Here is an 18,023-nt window from a genome sequence, read left to right as displayed (position 1 = left end):
ATGCAGTGTATTATTTGTTGAAACTGTACTTTCGATTTGATTTGAAACTGTCTCATTGCTATATGTTTATCAATAAAACTTTGAAAAGAAAAAAAAAAAGAAAGGCCGGTGTCTTAGTTACTTTTTATTCGTTGCTGGGACAAATACCTGACACACAAAATGAAGGAAGGAAAGATTTATTTAGCTCACAGTTACTGGATGGTTCAGTCCATATTCTGCTGGCTCCAGGGCAAACAACAGCAGTTCTCGCAGCAGAAAACAATGAAGAGCAGAGGAGGAGCAGCAGCTGCAGCGGTGTCCATCAAGCCTCTCTCTTCCTTCTGCAATCAGAGCTCCTCCAAAGTGGCGCGACCACAAAGACCAAGCTCCTCGGAAGAGGGTGACTTCACCGAAGCAGGGGAGGGCAGCAGGAAGCCTTTCTCAATTCCTGGGCCCTGCCCACCTGCAGAGGCCCCCAGCTGTGGGAGCTGATTCAGCCAAGTTGACACAATGTATCAACTAACACAATCCACCCCTTGTCCGCTTGGGACCTAGACATCAGCTTTTTAAAGCCAATTTTCAGGTACACAGACATGCTTAAACGTTTTACAAATTGAACAGTGCATTACATTAGAACCATTACATGCTACCTGTGGCCCTCCAAAGACTCATGCACAACCGTTTATGCAAAAGACATTTTAGTCCATCTCTAAGAGTTGCCAAAGTCCTACCAGTTTTAGCAACACTGAAAAGTCCAAGTCCCAAGCTTCCAAGTTCTAAGGCAAACTCTTAGCTGTGAGCCCCTGTACTAATGAAAAGTTAAACACTTCCAACATTCAAAGGCACAATAAAGCATTGCCATTCCAAAAGGTATACATAGCTGGATACAAACAATTGGGTCCAAAACAAGCCCAAAGTCCTGAAGGGCAAATGTTAAGTCCTGTAGTTCCCTGTGGACCATCCAAAGCACCCTGTAATGAGTTGTGAGCTCCAAAAGCCCTACGTGTCTCCACCCCTATGGCACTTCTGCTGGTAGCTCTTATGGCTTCTCTCTTTGGCCTGCTTTGCTCCCTTTTTGCAGCTTTTCTTAGACCATCCACATTCCTGGCTTTTTCAAACTTCTAAGGTTTCCACTAAGTAGGCTTCTCACAGCTTCACACACTGCCCTCTCAGGGGCACACCGCCTGGCCTCCCAGGCCTTCTTCTGAAATCTGGGTGGAAGCCTTTCGAACCTCAGAACACCTGAATTCTGCATGCGCCTATAACCAAAGCCACGTGGATGACACCAAGGGCTGCTGCCAGCTGGAGCAGTAGCCAGGGTTTCCTCTCTCGTGGCTGTATGGGTCGAGCACCTGGATTGCTGAGCACTCTGACCCTGATTCTGAGAAACAAATTCTCTATGCGGGCACCATTCTGCAATCTGATGTGGCCTCCACCTCCATTCTGGAACCCGGTGTGGCTGCTGCCTCCATTCTGGAACATGGGGCTCTGCAGCTTTCTCCTCAAAGCAAAGTCCCTCACCCTTGTGATTCTTAGGCTGTAAAGGGCAGGAACCTGCCACCTCCTGTGATGCCCTCGGGACATCTTTTCTACTCTCTTGTTCCTTCTCAGCAATGGAGATCCTCTCAGCTCTGTCTTCACAGTCCACAGCTTTCCTGGAGCTTCCTTTCTGGCCAAACTCACAACATTTTAAATCATCCTTTTGGGCTTTTTGCTCTTCATTCTTAACATAAATCTGGCTAAAAGCCCCCAACTGCAGCCATGCCACCGTACCAATATTTGGCTGCTTGAAATTTCTTTTTCAAGATTGATCAGTCCGCCATGCTTAATTTCAATCTCAGGCAAAGTCTCTGGACAGGAGCAAAATGCAGACAAGCCTTCTGCCAACCCATAACACAAATCATCTGCAGTCCAACAACCAATGCTGTCCTTCTTCCCTGCAGAAACCTCCCCAGCCTGGTCTTTACAGGCCAGCTTTCTATCAACGTTCTGGTCTTCTGAGCTCTGACCAGAATCTCCCATACAGAACAGCCGAAGCTGTTCCAGCGCTTTGCGTGTAGGCTACATCTCCGAATCTTTCCTATCTCTTCCCATGAGCCAGTCCCAAAAGCATGTAATCCACATTGTCAGGTAGAGCCACAGCAACGACCCCACTCCTCTGGTACCAAATTCAGTCTTAGTTACTTTTTATTCGTTGCTGGGACAAATACCTGACACACAAAATGAAGGAAGGAAAGATTTATTTAGCTCACAGTTACTGGAGGGTTCAGTCCATATTCCGCTGGCTCCAGGGCAAACAACAGCAGTTCATGTGGCAGAAAACAATGAAGAGCAGAGGAGGAGCAGCAGCTGCAGCGGCGTCCATCAAGCCTCTCTCTTCCTTCTGCACTGACTGTGAAGACCAGCGCTCCACAGTGTTCCGAGCTCCTCCAAAGTGGCGTGACCACGAAGACCAAGCTCCTCGGAAGACTGGGACTTCTCCACCGAAGCAGGGGAGGACGGCAGGAAGGTAGGCAGGGCTGTAGGAAGCCTTTCTCAATTCCTGGGCCCTGCCCACCTGCAGAGGCCCCCACGCTGTGGGAGCTGATTCAGCCAAGTTGACACAATGTATCAACTAACACAGCTGGGATATAGTTCAGCAGCATAAGCACCTTCCTGGCAAGCCCCAAGTCCTGAGTTTGATCCTCAGTACAGAGACAGAGAGAGAGAGAGAGAGAGAGAGAGAGAGAGAGAGAGAAAGAGAAACAATTCTGTGACCACAACTGGTGATAACCCATTAGCCCATTTATTGCAAAAGACATATGTTCCAAATATTGCCTTTCTAAAATGGAAGAAGGATTCAACTAAATTGCCAGCTACCATATCATTAAATATATTTTGAAATACAGTGGAGCACATCTGTAATCTCAGCACTCTGGGAGGCTAAAGCAGAAGGACTCCAAGTTGGAGCTTAACAGGGGCGGTTTACTCATTTATCAAGACACTGTCTTAAAATTAAGAATAAAAAAGAGGTAGGGATGCAAGGCCCTGGAATCAATCCCTAGACCTAAAGACAAAGCAACACGGGGCGGTATACACTGACAGGCTCAGTTCCTCAGGAGACTGAGGCAAAAAAATAAGAAGTCCCAGGGGCAACACTATGTCAAAATAAAAATATTTTAATTAATGGCTGAAACCATAGCTAAGTGGTACAGTACTTGCCTAGCATGCACCAGGCTTAACTACCTACAGTACCACACTGAAAAAAAAGCAAGTAACAGATGATGCTGTGACTTTTGGCATTAATCCAGAAGGGGTTCAAAGAATTGAGTAACCATATGGAAAATTGTCAGAACTATTTATATAAGCAAAGGGTCTTGGAGCTTTTTTTTGAGAGTGGCAAAAAGGGCTGTCTTGCTACATAGTTCTGGCTATCTTGAACTCACTGTGTAGCCTAGACTGGTCTCAACCTCACAGTGATTCTCCTGCCTCAGCCTCCCGAGTGCTGAGATGACAAGCATGTACAATCATACCTAGTGCAGAGCATGCATATTTTAAAATGCTGAATGTTCTTTCACCCTTTAAGTAATATTTATCCAGAGATGCATGAATGAATTAGAAAAATTTATTCATATCATAAATTTCAGAGAGCAGTTTATTTTTGTTTCTCAGTCACTTATCCAGCCCTGTACTACGGCTCACATTTGTAATCCCAACTACTCAGAAGGCTGAGACAGGAGGATCTCTTGAGCCCAGAAATTCAAAGACAACCTAGGCAACATAGACAGACCTCCTTTCAAAATGAACAAAACAATACTTATCAACATGTGTCCTTTTTAATATATTTAATACAGGGTCTCACTACACAGATCGAACACGTAGTGATCCTCCTGTTTTCAGGCTCCCAAGCGCTGGGATTACAGGCGCGTGCCACCACTCCCAGATTCAAGGGGGAGAGGAGCAGGGCACGCCGGGAATGGAACCCCAGTCCCTGCGCCCGCCTAAGCAGGCACTTTAGTCCGCTGAGCTATCAGGTCAGCCCTCAATGTGTATCTTATAGTCATATTGTTTGCATCAATCATGTATTGAAAGGAGGGCGTCAGCTCCTCCCTGGCCTTGACAGAGGCCTTCCCCAGTTCCTGCACAGTGAGCTGCTCCACAGGGTGGCTCAGTCTGTGCCCCCTCCCAGAAGGAGGGTGAGCGACACCATCTTTCTGTAACCGGAATGGATGACCACCCCTCCGTTTCGCCTTTTGCTCTTCGCTTGCCCTTGTTGGAGCCAAATCACTGGGTCCAGCCTACCTGGAGGGGAGGGGTGAATGAGACCACTTGGGAGCTGCCTAGCCCAAATGTCAGCCTGCACACAAAGCTTTCCAGAGTCTACACCTAAGAAGACCAAGGAAGAAAACATTTGCTCTCGTCTTTAAAATACACAGGAGATCGCTTCTCGGCTTTGGCTAAGATCAAGTGTAAAAGGCACAAGAGGGTGCAGAATTTTCCAAGATCTTTTTACCAGTAAGCAAACAAAGATATTTGGAGACCACTAAGCTGGGGGAGCCATTCTTTCTGCTGTGTCCTGACCTGCAGGGGCATGGCAGTGACAGTGGCCAGGGGTTGGCCAATGGAAAGACTTTTCCACAGTGAAAAACTACTGCCCCAGACCTGGGAGCTCCGATTCAGGTGGGCAGAAAATGCCGGCAAAAGTCTAGTGAATCTCCATTCAGAGGGCATCAAAGGCCGGGCAGTGGACTAACGACCGGGGTGCGCAAGCTGAAATAGTGGAGGCCGAAACTCGTGGCCTTGATCAGGTGGGAAGGAAGAAACAGAGTCAGAGGAGAGGCAGGCAGAGCCTGACTCACGGTGGTCCAAGAGAGCAGACGAAAACCGCGTTCTAGCGGATGACTGACACAATGTACAGACTGGCACTGACTGAGGATGGTACCATGTAAGTTTTCAACTTGATTGATTGATTGATTGATTGATTGATTGATTGATTGATTTGGTATAGGGTCTCGCTATGCAGCTCAGACTGGAGGTGATCCTCGTGTCCCAGCCTCCCCAGCAGTGGGATTATTGTTGTGCACCACTCCTGCATCGCATGCCGTACCAGGGAATCAAACCCGGGTCCTTGAGCTTGCCAGGGAGGTGCTTAGACCGCCGAGCTATCTTCCCTGACCAATTTTTCAATTTTAGAATGCTATAAAAGCGATCAGAATTCAGTAAAAACCGCATTTTGAATTTGGAAATTTGATCTTTACCCAGGCCAGCGACCAACAGCCCGAGAGCAAGGACCCCACCTGATCAGGAGTGCGAACAGCCCACAGCCTGCAATGCCCTGCCTCAGCCACGAGGTTCGTGAGCCTAGCTGGGCTAAACGCATCTTTCGGGGATAATCAGGTTTTGTTGTTGTTGTTTTGTTTGTTTGTTTTTTGCGGAACCCGGGATTGAACTCCGGCCCTTGTGCTTGCCAGGCAAGCACTTGTTCTACTGAGCTCTCTCCCCGGCCCCACGAGGATACTCAGTTTACAGTGGGTTTTGTGGGCCAACCCCACAGGTAGTCGGGGACCTCCGGACTAGCAAATCAGCTGACGCCTCCTTCAGCGGAGGAAGCCCGCTCCGCAGGAACCCTCTCGGGGTTCACGCTAACTCCGGCCCGGCCTGGAGCAGAAACCCGCTGCGGAGAGAAACAGAAAAGAGAGCCCTAGAAGGCAGAGCGAGAAACCGAATGCACGGCGGAGGCGAGGATTAGAAAAGGGCAGGGGCCAAGGAACCCGGCTTCTTCCTGGAGTCGCGAGTTAGAGGCTGGACGCGAGAAAAGGGGTGAAAGCAAAGGAGGAGGCGAGGATTAAAATCCACTGTTAGGCTCTGACGGTGAGGGCCGCGAGTAACTTGGAAACACACCACGGAACAAGAGCAAGTTACCAGGGACGTCCTGCCAGCCAGCCCCCGCGCGCAGCGAGTCTAGGCGGGGCCACGCGGAATGCAAGGTGCACTCGGGACGCCAACCTGGGCCCCGGTCGCCCCGCCCGCCCCGCCCCCCGCCGGCCCCGCCCTCCGCCGGCCCCGCCCCCGCCCGGCCCCGCCCACCCTAAACTTGCCGCGCCCCCATCAAGCCACGCCCCCTATCGACCCCTCCTCCTCCGGGAGGGCTGGGAGCAGGAAGCGCGGCGGGCTCCGCCGGCTCCAACGACTCTCGCGGAGGGGAAAGTCCCGGGCGTTCCCTTGCTGCGCCCCCCGCCCCGGGCCGCCGGCCCCCATCCGACAGTGCCAGAGCCATGGGGGCTCAGGGCTGCCGGCCACCCGTCGTCCCGGGGTTCCCTTTGGAGCTGCTGCTCCTGCTCCTGAGCGTGTTGGCCTCGGGCTGCGCCTCCCTGCGACTCCTGGACCACCCCGCGCCCGCCTGCTCGCAGGAGGTGAGACCCCGACGCGTCCACGAGGCGCGGCCACCCAGGGTGCGGCGGGGCGGGCGCGGGCAGGTGGTCGGGACTAAGTGCAGGACCTGGCTGGGGAGGCAGGAAGTCGGCTCTGGGGGTCGCGGGAGGGTCCAGGGCTAGAGCATTAGGATCCCCGGCGCTGAGGACACTGCGCAAGGCGGGAGTTGCGGGGCGGACCTGGGAAAAGGGAGTTGGAGCAAAGAACGAAAGAACGATCGCGCCGCGCGGGTTGCACAACCTGACTCCGGTCGTGAGCTGGAGGCGGGAGTGACAGCTCCGCCCAGCCGCGCGGCTTAGGGAAGGAGACCGAGGGCCAGGGCCCAGCCGGGGAGGCCGGCAGGGCAAGTTGGCAGGGCACATTGGAAAAGGGCTAAGGACGGGGACTCCGGAGAGGCCCGTCAGATCTGGGCTGGCTTCCCAGCCGTGCGCCCTGCGAGCCCCTCTCCTCTGGCCGGCGTGCACGGCGTGTCCCGGGGTGGCCGATATTGCCCCCGGAAACTTCCCTTCCAGCTGCTGTGCCCTAAATGCTGCCAAAGGAGTCGAACCATCCTCGGCGGCTGGCTTGGAGGGTAGTTTTGCGGAAGGTGGGGACCCTGACGGACCTCAGCCCCGACCCCGGTGAGGACCTGGCAGTTGGTGCTACACGGGCGAGTCCGGGAGTCCTGCAGGTTCGGGGATGCGACCTGACCATCTGCAGAGGGGCGATGCAGGACGGGCAGAGGAGTCTTACCGCCCCTCTCACCACCGTCGCGGCCACTCGGGTCTGGGAACCAGGTCATCGCGCTGTGGGTTGCCTGCTGCTCTATGGCTGTAAAGGAAAACACTATCACCCACCACCCAGCCACCCCCATCGCCGGCTGCCTGTGCGGGCACAGGAAGCGACACACACCCCTGCGGGTAGTTGCCTTGCAGTAGAAGAAAAAGTAGAAAAGAAACAGCAAAACACTTCTCTTCTCTCCTCCATTCTCTTTCCTCCACTTTCTGGCTTTTTCCATCCCCTCCCCTCCAGTACCACCAGAGACCACAGGGAAAGATGCTCAGTGTCTGAGTCAACAGGCAGTGAAACCAAGCTTTTCTCTTCATCTAATTTTATAGATTTACCAAAAGAGGGTGGAGGTTTACTGGGTATTTTGCAAGGAAAAACATGTTTTTAATGTGACTGATGTTGGGAAATGTTTTTAATGTGACTGATGCCCTTATAATTGCCAGTGCTGGGCAAAGCAAAGAGACATGAGCACATTAGATCTTTCCTGCAGGCTTTGTACAGATCCAGCATCAAGAGTTTGTTACTCGTTTGGGGATGGCCATTTGTCATGCGTCCACTAAATACAAAGTATTGTGCTGAATCCTGGGACTGTAATGTCCAATTAGGTTATAACCATCTGGCAAAGGGGCCTGAAGCAATTGCCCTGAGCTCATTTCATGAAGTGTACAGAATTTCGAAGAAGAGAAAAATTACTTCCTGCTGTGCAGTTCTTTGGGAAAAGACATCTGGGCAGCCCGGAGAGGTGGTGGGAGCCTCAGAGGAAAAGAATGGTTTGTAGTGGAGGGAGCCTGAGCCAAGCCCTTGGATGGGCAGGGTGAGCTATGTGGCAGGAGTGCAGGGCCTGTGGAGTAGGAGTGTGAGACAAGGCACCTCATGAGGGGTGTAAGAACTGGACTAAAAGCCTTGTGGTTTTCGTAGGGTTTGTCTGGTTTTGTAGTTCTGGGTATTGAAACCAGAGCCTCACATGTGCCAAGCAAGCGCTCTGCCCCTGAGCTACATCTCCAGACCTAAAGGGTTTTCACTTTACTTGAACAATGAAAAGGGCTAGGGATATAGCTCAGCGGCACACGGGCCTGAGTTCGGTTCCTGGTACAAAAAAGAAAAAGATAAACAATGAGGAGACAGATTCATGAGCAACAGCCCAGCCCAGTTCCGGAAGAAGCCAGAGAGGGGTACTTGTGGCCATCTCCCCTTCTCTTCCCTCCTTTCCCCACTACCTGCCAGTGGCTTACCAACAACCCACTTTCCACATTCACTACTGTTTTTAAAAAAGAAAGAAGCTAAGGCTGGAGTATTGCTCAGTAATAAAGCACTTGCAAGGCCTTGGGCTCCATCTCCCATGCCACAGAAAGAAACCGTGCGTGCGTCACCCTAGCGTCTCAGTGGACGCACTACAATATAGCCGTGGTAGGTAGGGATGGGGAGACCAGAAGCTTGCGTTTCCATCCAGACTTTACCACTCCCACCTTTTGCAGCCCTGTGCAGCTCCAGCAGCCTTTGTCTGGTCTCCTGATTTGCACACTGAGAAGACTGAGTGGGTCTGTGCCACTCAGCAGAATGTAAATGTGTCTGACACCTGCCTCCGTGACACCACGGGGGCAATAACTTGCAACAGCCTTACTTAGGTCTTTGGATATTGCCTCCATATTTCTAAATGTACCTGTGTTGTTAATTTTATCTCAATTTTAGATATTATCTGTTGATTTTTTTTTATAATGAAAATTACATTACCCCACCCCCTTCCCCATCTGCTGCGACAGTTATGCCACTGTTGTGGTGAAGGCAGTAGTCGGCATTTACATTATAATAACAACTAGGCACTCTTCCCTGCTGAGGAAGTGTGTGTATTTTGATTCTATTTTCTGGTAGGGTTTCTCCCCGCATCCCACCCCCTCAGAAGTGATTGCTTTAATTCTTCACTTGCTTTCCTTTTCACCTGACTGGTCTTAGTTTTTCTATCGTTTTCACATCACTTTTCCCTCACTCTTCAGATGTTGTTTTATTTCCCTTCCTGAAGCGAACTTCCTCCTGGGGCCCTTTATTCACCTGCTCCCCCTGCTCTGGCTACTTTCTCCCCTCCCCCACCTCAACTTGGGACCTTGCACTTGCCAATTAGGCACTTGGGCCCCTGAGCCATCTGGGGTCCCCAGCCCCCCTAGCTACTTTCTAGACCTCCAATGCATCTCCCTGGCCCCAGGTCCTGTGTCTTCCTCTTTCCGGGTTTTTCCTTTTGTCAGAGCATGTCATCCACAGTTTTCTAAATAGACAAGGGATAAATATGGACATAGATACTAAGCATATAAAGTCATTACATGTCTGAAAATCTCCATCTTAGGGACTGGGGAGATGGCTCAATAGAATAAGTGCCTGCCTGGCAAGCACAAGGGCCTGAGTTCAATCCCCGGTTCCAGAAAAAAAAAAAAAAAAAAAAAAGATTTTTGAAAATATCCATCTTCTTCCCTTAGAATTTTGAAGGCATGGCTTTGTACCCTTCTGGCAAACAGTATGCATTCTAAGAAAACAATGCCATTCTGTTTCCTAGCCTTCCTCTGAAATCCTAAATACCTAATGTTTTTCTTTGGAATCTTTTAGGATTTTTAAAAAATTATTATTCCTGGTATTCAGTGGTTTCATAAAAACAGGCTGTGTTTTGAGTCTTCTTTCTTCATTTGTACACAGCCATTCAGAGCAAGATTTTAGTTTCTTTATGAATTTACGGCAGGGTCTACAGGTTGTACAAGGTCTCATTACATAAATCGGACTCGTAGTGATCCTCCTGTTTTTTCAGCTTCCTAAGCGCTGGGGTTACAGGCTCCCACCACCATGCCCAGTCTCAATTGCAGTTTCAGCGTACCCCAGGGGCAGGCCGGCACAGCATACCAGGGATCGAACCCTCACTGCCTAAGCAGGTGCTTTAGTCCACTGAGCTGGCTGGCTGGCCCTCAATGCAAGTTTTTAATTTGGCCAAGTGTGATCTTCAGCTCAACAGTGTCTTCTTTTTTCTAAAATAATTTCTCCCAGCTGGGCATGGCAGCGCGTGCCTATAATCCCAGCACTCAGGAGGCTGAGACAGAAGGATCTCCACCAATTCAAGGCCATGTTAAGCTACAAAGTGGAGTTCAAGGCCATCTTGAGCTATGCAGCAAGACCTTGTCTCCCAAGAGTTATTATATTATTAATATAATAATTATATAATAATAATTTCTTCCATTTTGTTTTATTGTTTCTATAGTCTCCTGGAAATCCCTTAAATCATATTTTGTATTTCTTAAATTGATTCTCTAATAGTAATATATTTTTTTCTTCTATTTCAGTTTGTATTTGTTCTTTGAGAGAAATCCTTAATTTTATACCTCAGACCTTCTAGTTTTTTCTACCATCTTACTGGGCATAGATTCCAGGGTCTTGCCCATGGTAAGCAGATGTCTACCGCTGAGCTAGTGCCCACTCTTGCACTCTTTGTTTTTCAGGTTCATTTTCATTCCCAATTCACTTGTTTTCCCTTTCTTTATCTTATAGCTACAGTGTCCTCCCTTTTCTCTTTTGGGGCTATTATAATTTTGTTTGTTTGATTTAATCTTATTCTATTCTCATCGTCTTGTTTCTCTTAGGAGCATTTTTTCAAAATTCTGCTTTAATCTGTTTATCACCCAGCAAATTCATCTCAAATGTTGGATCATCCTGGGCTGGCTGAGAATGTTGGGAGGAGGAAGAGGAGGAAGAGAAGGAGGGAAGGGAGAGGGAGGAGGGGGAGGAGGGGGAGGGGGAGGGCCTAAGAAGCCGACTGATGCCTGTAGTTAGGGTCCCTGCGCCTGTGGAGAAGGGCAGGCCAGTCAGTGCCCCAGGCTCTTTCCTCTGGGCCCCGCTGCCTGTGCTGAGGCGGGGCAGGTTCCAGTGTTTCCCGGGGGTCCGACACTTCCTGCCCTCCTCTCTGCAGGCCTGCTTGTTACAAGGGCCCTGAAGGGCACTGAGCCTTTTTCCTGGCCACAGTTTCCTTCTGCAGCATTCAGATTAAGTTGTTCCACTCAGCTAAAGCTAGTTGCCCACAACTGCCACTTAGATGTTTGAAAATGTGTTCACGTCGGTCCACTGAGGTTGGCTCTGTGTCCTTCAGTATACAGGTTTAAACTGTCCCTTTCCTGGAATTTTCACATGGTTTAAGAAGATAAGTGTACATAATCGATGCACAACAACCTTAAACGAACCTGGTGCACTGACTTCGCCTGTGCCTATCTCTCTACTTTGTTTAAATCCTCCCATGGGGCCGGGGAGATGGCTCAGTAGAAGAAGCACTTGCCTGGCAAGAGCAAGGGCCTGAGTTCAATCCCTGTTTCCACCAACAAAAAGGAAAAAAAAAATCCTTCTTCCACTTGTGCCTCTCTGCTCCATCTGCTTTATTCCCAGAAGCCCACAGGTTAGCAGCTGATGTAACTCTGTCCACGTGTTTTTCTGGGTTCATGCAGTCAGACTCAAACATTTAGAAATATATAGGAATTGCTTAATTCCATAGGAAATGGGAACTTGCTGTAAAAGTTCTTTGTAACCAGGCTTGGTGTCATGCGCCTGTAGTCCCAGTGACTCCAGAGGCTGAGGCAGGAGGATCCCTTGAGCCCAGGAACCTGAGATTAGTCTACTCGGTGTAACAAGAGCCTATCTCAAAGAAGTTTTAATTTTAAAAGTTCCTTGCAACCTATTCCTCATCTCAGTGTCACTCCACATGAATACATATATATGTCACTAATTGTCCTTAATATTTACATGATAGTGTAAGCTATTCACCCATTTCCACTTTGACAGATATTTGGATTTAACTGATTCCATTTCATTTAGCTGTTGGATTTTTTTGTTTTGTTTTTTCAGTCTCTTTGAGACAAGGTCTCACTACACAGTTCAGGCTGGCCTTGAGCCCCCGTTGTAGCCCACACTGGTCTTGAACTTGCAAAGACCCTCCTGCCTCAGCCTCCCAAGTACTGGGATTACAGGCATGCACTACCATGCCAGGCTCTGACAAGCCTAATTCTAAGACTTGTCAAATTCGCAGAGAGAGAACACTATGGGCCAGTCTCACTTATGAATATCACACCAGCAATTCTAAACTAATGCAGTAGCAAGTTTAACACAGGAGAATAGCAAAAGAATAATGACACTGTAATCTGGTAGGATTTATCCTAGTAGTACAATGTCAGCCCAGTATTATCAAAATATCAACATAATGTGCAGTGTCAAATCAAAGGAGAAAACCTACAAAGTTATATTTTAAAATACTAGAGGGCATTAGGTAAGGTTTCTGCCTGGTTGTTTGTTTTTGTTTTTTTCTTTGTTTTCTCTTGTACTGGGGATTAAATTTAGGCCCTTCTCACCAAGCTGCATCCTCAGTGCCTTCTAGCTAAATCTAAAAATTGCCTGCCTCAGCCTCCCCAAGTGTTGGAATTACAGGCCTGCGCCACCTTCCCACCTTCTGGGCTGCCTTTAGCACACCATAAGCATGTGAGGAGAGGTTTGTGGCCCGTGCTTTTGGTGCATAGTGCACAGCTCCATGGTAGGATGGCGTGCGTGGGCCGAGACATGGCACAGGGAAGGCTGACCCTACCATGACAGCCAGAAAGTGAAGGGAGGGACAGCAAGCGGATGAGCCCTTCCAGTCATCCTGGGGATGGCCTCCTCTGGCCAGACCTCACTTCCTAACATCATCTATTAGCCCCTGTCCTCCAATTACCTTCCAAAAGCCCCCCTGTGAGGGCACAAGCTTTGGGGAGACATCACAGTATAAACCATGCTGAAGGAAAGTACTTAAATACAATTGTATTTATCAAAATCCAAGGGCCTGGGAGGTAGCTCAGTAGAACAAGCACTTGCCTGATAATTGCAAGGTCCTGAGTTCAATCCCTAGTACCAACAAAGAAAGAAAAATCCAAGACCAAAATGGTAGTTCATGGTGACAAAACAAGTCCCTCCAGCATCCTCAGTGACAAGAGGAGGCCCCTCTACACTGGTGGGCTCACTACGCTCTCGACCCTTTACACAGGGACCTACTCCTTTCCTGGGGGCCGCATGGTGTTGGAGTAGCCAGACGCCCATGACACTGAGTTACCCATTGTCAGGGACATGGCGTTATGGGCTTGTCATTAGGAGGAGCACCCGCCTGAGAATGAGAGAGCAGGCATCTGGTCCTCCGAGTTGCCGTCCTAGCAGTTTCCAGTGGGAGGCAAAAGGAGAGAATTCCTGCGCTCAATCAGTCTCTGCACCCTTCAGGACCTGCAAAGCTGGTCCTCCTGATAGCCCCCGGGGGCGGGGGGCGTGTGTTTACCATGCCCTAGGGCATTCCATTGTGCCTGCTGCGATGGCTCTGCACCCTGTGTGCAGATAATCAGCACAGAGAGGAGCAGCGCCACCGGCCCCCCACCCAGGTCAGGGTTCCTGTCTGTGTCATTTATATGTCGACAACATGACAACACTGGTGGTCGGATTCCGACTTTCCAGTTGAAGCTCAGTGAGGCAACTCAACCCCAGGAATGTGAAGGGGTGTGTGTGTGTGTGTGTTTTCCAATATAGTCAGCTGGCGAGACTGAAGCCTACTGTTCCGTGTCCCTGCTGATGTTGATCCCTGGGCTTTATCAGTTGACCCTCAGATCGGCCTTGGATTAGGTCGCTATGTGTTGCCAGAGTGAGAAGCAGTAAGTGTGATAATAGTACCTTGCACTTCGGCATCTATCACGTGGGGCAGGGTGTGTTCACGTGTGTGTCATCAGGGCTGGGGGTGGAGCGCTGCTTAGCTTAGTCAGGGTCTTGGTTTTCATCCCCAGCGCCCCCAAAAAGGATTTTGATGATTGGTGACTTTACCAAAATATAAACAATATCTAATATGTGTGTTATATATATAAATCCCAGGATGTGCTGCAGCACATTTTTTCTAGTATACTTATAGAGATCGCATGAATTTCCCCTGAGGTGTAACAAGAGTTGTAATTTTGCCCCCTGCCCCTTCTCTACCTCTTGCACCGTTATATGAAAACTGAAGATTAGAGAGCTCGAGAGCTTTAGGGGACTTTGTAGTCTAGAGAGCTTTAGGGGACTTCATAGTCCAGCGCCCCATGAGAATCCTCTGTGTCCTGTAAATAAAGTTCCTGCTTGGAGCAGCGACTCCCAAAGACGCCACTCCCTTTTTGCCATGCATTGTGCCCCTTATGTAGGAAGATGAGCCTCCTGCACACTGAGAACGGGCCCCCAAAAGTGAGAAGCGGTGCTGTGTACCTTTCATTCTCCCGAATGAGCCCGGGGAAGGCATCTGGAACCCGGCATGTGAATTAAAGTCCTTTCTCGGTTGTAATTACCACTTTCTTTCTTCCCACAGGGGCTAGACTGCACAGTCAAGAATAGTAAGTCCTCTCTTTGTGTTTTCTGTTCCACTTCTTGTTCTGTTGATGAAGCAATAGGCTCCTGCCGATTTCTGGCAGAAGCTCTGCCACCCCATTCCAAGTTCAGACCAAGGGCTGTCACCAGCCACGGCACGTCTCAGATGCAGGCATCTGCGTCTCCTGTGGGAAGCATTCATATGCAAAGTCAGGAAGTGGGACTCCAAGTTGTCACTTGGACAGGATTCTCTGGTGTGCTGCCCTAGCGTACCCATAATGCAATCTGACCTGCCCCCGCTTGTAAGGCGAGACATCTGTGGTATTGGTTTGGTTTGGGCTTTGGCTTGGGGATAAGGGGCGGGGTCCTGTGGTTTTCCCTCATGCAGAGAATTTGAACCTAGACCCTTGCCCGTGCTAGACAAGCACCGTACCTCCCCAGCCCCTTTGACTGCATGATTCAAGGAATAGGCAAATACTTTAAGTCTACTAATTAAGGAACCTAAGGTATAAAAATAAAGTAGCTCTCCTGCCCCATCTTCCTCTGTCCCTTTTTCTTCATCTTAAAACCTACCTCTTGGGTTAGGGAGATAGCTCAGTGGTCTAAGCACATGCCTGGCAAGCACAAGGTCCCAAGTTTGATCCCCAGTACCGCATACCATGCCAACCATTGAAGTGGGCATAGTGGTGCACGCCTACAATCCGAGCACTGGTGAGGCTGAGGCGAGAGGATTCCTACAAGTCTAAACTGTATAGCGAAATCCTGTATCAACAACAAAAATCAATTAAATATTTTTTAAAACCCTACCTCCCCAAATGCCCTTTAGATTCTGATCTTGGCAGAGACCCCAGATCAGCATTAGAAAAGAGCCAGGAGGGAAGTAGATACAGAGACCTTCTAAGGGTCACAAGGACCCACTGAGGGTCAGTTCAGGGTCCCCACTGCAAGTCCATGACTGTTGCCTCTCTCTGGCTGCCAGGTACCTGCCTGGATGACAGCTGGATCTACCTTCGCAACCTGACCCCCTCCTCCCCAAAGAACGTCCAGGTCCAGACCCATGTGGCATACACGAAGAATGGAGACCTCGTCCCCGTGGTGCACATCGAGTGGACGCTGCAGACAGATGGTAAGTGGGTACCCAGCCAGGTCCTGGGGCCCCCCATCTCTACATGTACCACGGCTCAGACCGTCAGGCCCCCCACTCAGCCTCAGCCGCGAGGGCCCCAGTTGGAGCTAGAAGGTCTCATTGTATCCAGTTAATACTTTCTCAGTATTTTAAATATGCACCCACCGGAACAGCTTCTAATCACATCATCCTTCATGAAAGCCTTTCTTTGGCCCAAAATTTTTATTACCCTGTAAAGGAGGAGGGAGGGAGCAAGTGGTTAAGTTGTATCATTCCAAATATTTACTAAATAAGCTGTAGTATATTTGCTGCCCTCCTCTTTCCCTTTACTGGAGCTGGTGTTTTATAAGATCCTCCAGACTTCCTCAGGGCCCAGGAGTCTGATTACAGAATTGGGAAGATCAGGACTAAGCAGTGCCAGTCCTGGGCTGGTGAGCAGGCTGGAGGGTCAGTCCTCTGTGTCCCCTGGCCCCAAGTTCACAGAGCTTCTGCTGCTGGCCCAAGGTAGAGTGTCACTTGTCATCCAGCAGGGAGCAACTGTCTTACAGCAGTGGGCTGAAGCCCAGGGTGAGCTGAAGGGAACAGGAAGCGGGGAGTTAGGTAAGATGGGTAGATCTTCTTTCAGAAGTGAGTAAGCACAGCGAATGGGGAAGTGGCACACCCATGAGCCCAGCGACTTGTCTCCTCTCCCTCCACCGCAGCCAGCATCCTGTATCTCGAGGGCGCCGAGCTATCCATCCTGCAGCTGCACACCAACGAACGTTTGTGTGTTGAGTTCAAGTTTCTGTCCCGACTGAATCACAACAAGCGGGTAAGACACTTGGAGCTTGGAGCTCCTGAAGGATCCTGCTCCTTTGTTGCTGCCAGTGTGTATTATCCCCAGACCGGGCTCTAACTGAGAATGCACGAGACATAAAGTGTTTGAGGGGCTGAAGAACTCAAGGTGGTTGCCTCAAGGGACAGGGTGTGTTGCTGAGAGACAGCCTAAATACCTCTCCCTTGCACCTAGCTATTTTTTCCTCCAGTTCTGGGAATGGACCCAGAACCTCAGAACCACTAAGCGCTGAGCTACACCCCAGCCTTCAGCTGTCCCTTCTTGCTGGAAGAAAAAACATTGTCCGGGCGAAACACATGCTGTGAGCGGGGTGCTGCCACAGTGTGGGCTTGCAAGTAGCTGCTAACAGCTAGCAGGGGAAGTGTTGATTCTTGCTTAGTTAGTTGAAACAGTGATTCCCAAAGTATGTTCCCTGGACCACCAACATCACCTTCAAATTTGTTAGAAATATTTATTTCCAGGCCCCACCCGGCACCTCAGAAAGTAGAGGTTGGTGTTTAACACCCTCTGGGTGCTTCTGATGCCCGAGCTAATTTGAAAATGACTGGTTTAAATTCTGCAGATAAAAGCCGCAAAGCAAGTTAAGGCCTGGGTGTGGTTCAGTGGTAGAGTGCTGGCCAAGGTAGCAGAGGCCTTGGGTTCCATCCTCTACCACAGAAGCAGACGCGCAGGCAGGTGGCAGGCAGGCAGGCAGGCAGGCAGACAGACAAAGAAAACGAGCTCCATCTCCCAGAGACACAAAAGACGGAGACAGATTCCCCTGCAGTGTGAAACGGGCACCAGAGCACTTTACTGCTTTGTGAAAGATGAGCACCAGGTCCCAAGATCTACTTCGAAGCGGAGGGCACCTAACTAAGGTCCTCAGACTTGGAGCCAGACAGAGTGGGGCTCACCTGAGGTCCCCGCTGCACCAGAGGCTGAGGTGGGAGGGTCTCTGAGGCCAGGAGTTTGGGCCGTCGTGAAACGTAGGTCTCTTGAAATAAAAAGAATGGCAGTTGGAATCACCGTGTGTATGGAAGACAGCACAGCTCTGTTATCTCTGAACAAAGGTGCCTGGGGGTCCAGGGTGAGTGGGGAGCTCCAGCTTTCCCTCTGAACTTGTCTGCTCCTCAGAGGTCACCAGCTGTCCCCTAGAAGAAAGAGGTCATCCAACAAATTGGGTTTTTGATGCCTCTTTTGCTCCAGGTCTCCCGGCTCAGGTTCCTTACGCCCTTTGCCCTGGAACTGCAGGGGATGGGAGGGAGGGCCACCTCTGCTTCCTGCAGTTCTTTTTATTTGGGGATGGGGGCCTGGAGGTCAAAGCAGAGCATGCAAAGCAGGCGCTCCACCACCCTGCTCCCCACCCTTCGCTCTTTCTTTTGCATGTGACAGCGTTCTCTACTGATGAGGCCAGATCTAGATTATTTCAAGGGGAAAAAAAGGCGGGAAGAGTGGAGGAAATAGGGGCTGGTGAGATGGCCCGGTGGTCTAAAGCACCTACTTAGAACAAGCTTAGCAAAGCACAGGGACCGCGGTTCAATCCCCCAGCACCACATGCCAGCCAGCCCCGCCCCC

At 50.0% G+C, this 18,023-nt stretch overlaps 1 protein-coding gene across 1 annotated transcript in view; it reads left to right on the top strand.

Moving 5' to 3' along the window:
- The first annotated feature begins 6,106 nt into the window (after positions 1-6,106).
- Il17ra (interleukin 17 receptor A) overlaps positions 6,107-18,023 on the top strand; it is a 20,740-nt gene continuing 8,823 nt past the window's right edge. The window contains exons 1-4 of the mRNA XM_023723986.1: positions 6,107-6,371; positions 14,510-14,534; positions 15,488-15,634; positions 16,336-16,445. Of these exons, the coding sequence (XP_023579754.1) occupies positions 6,234-6,371; positions 14,510-14,534; positions 15,488-15,634; positions 16,336-16,445 (420 nt within the window). The 5' untranslated portion in view covers positions 6,107-6,233. The remainder of the gene's footprint in view (positions 6,372-14,509; positions 14,535-15,487; positions 15,635-16,335; positions 16,446-18,023) is intronic.

The sequence above is a fragment of the Octodon degus genome, unplaced genomic scaffold, assembly GCF_000260255.1.
Source record: "Octodon degus isolate 3935 unplaced genomic scaffold, OctDeg1.0 scaffold00104, whole genome shotgun sequence".
NCBI classification, from domain to species: domain Eukaryota; kingdom Metazoa; phylum Chordata; class Mammalia; order Rodentia; family Octodontidae; genus Octodon; species Octodon degus.
This window is presented reverse-complemented; position numbering and strand designations above follow the sequence as displayed.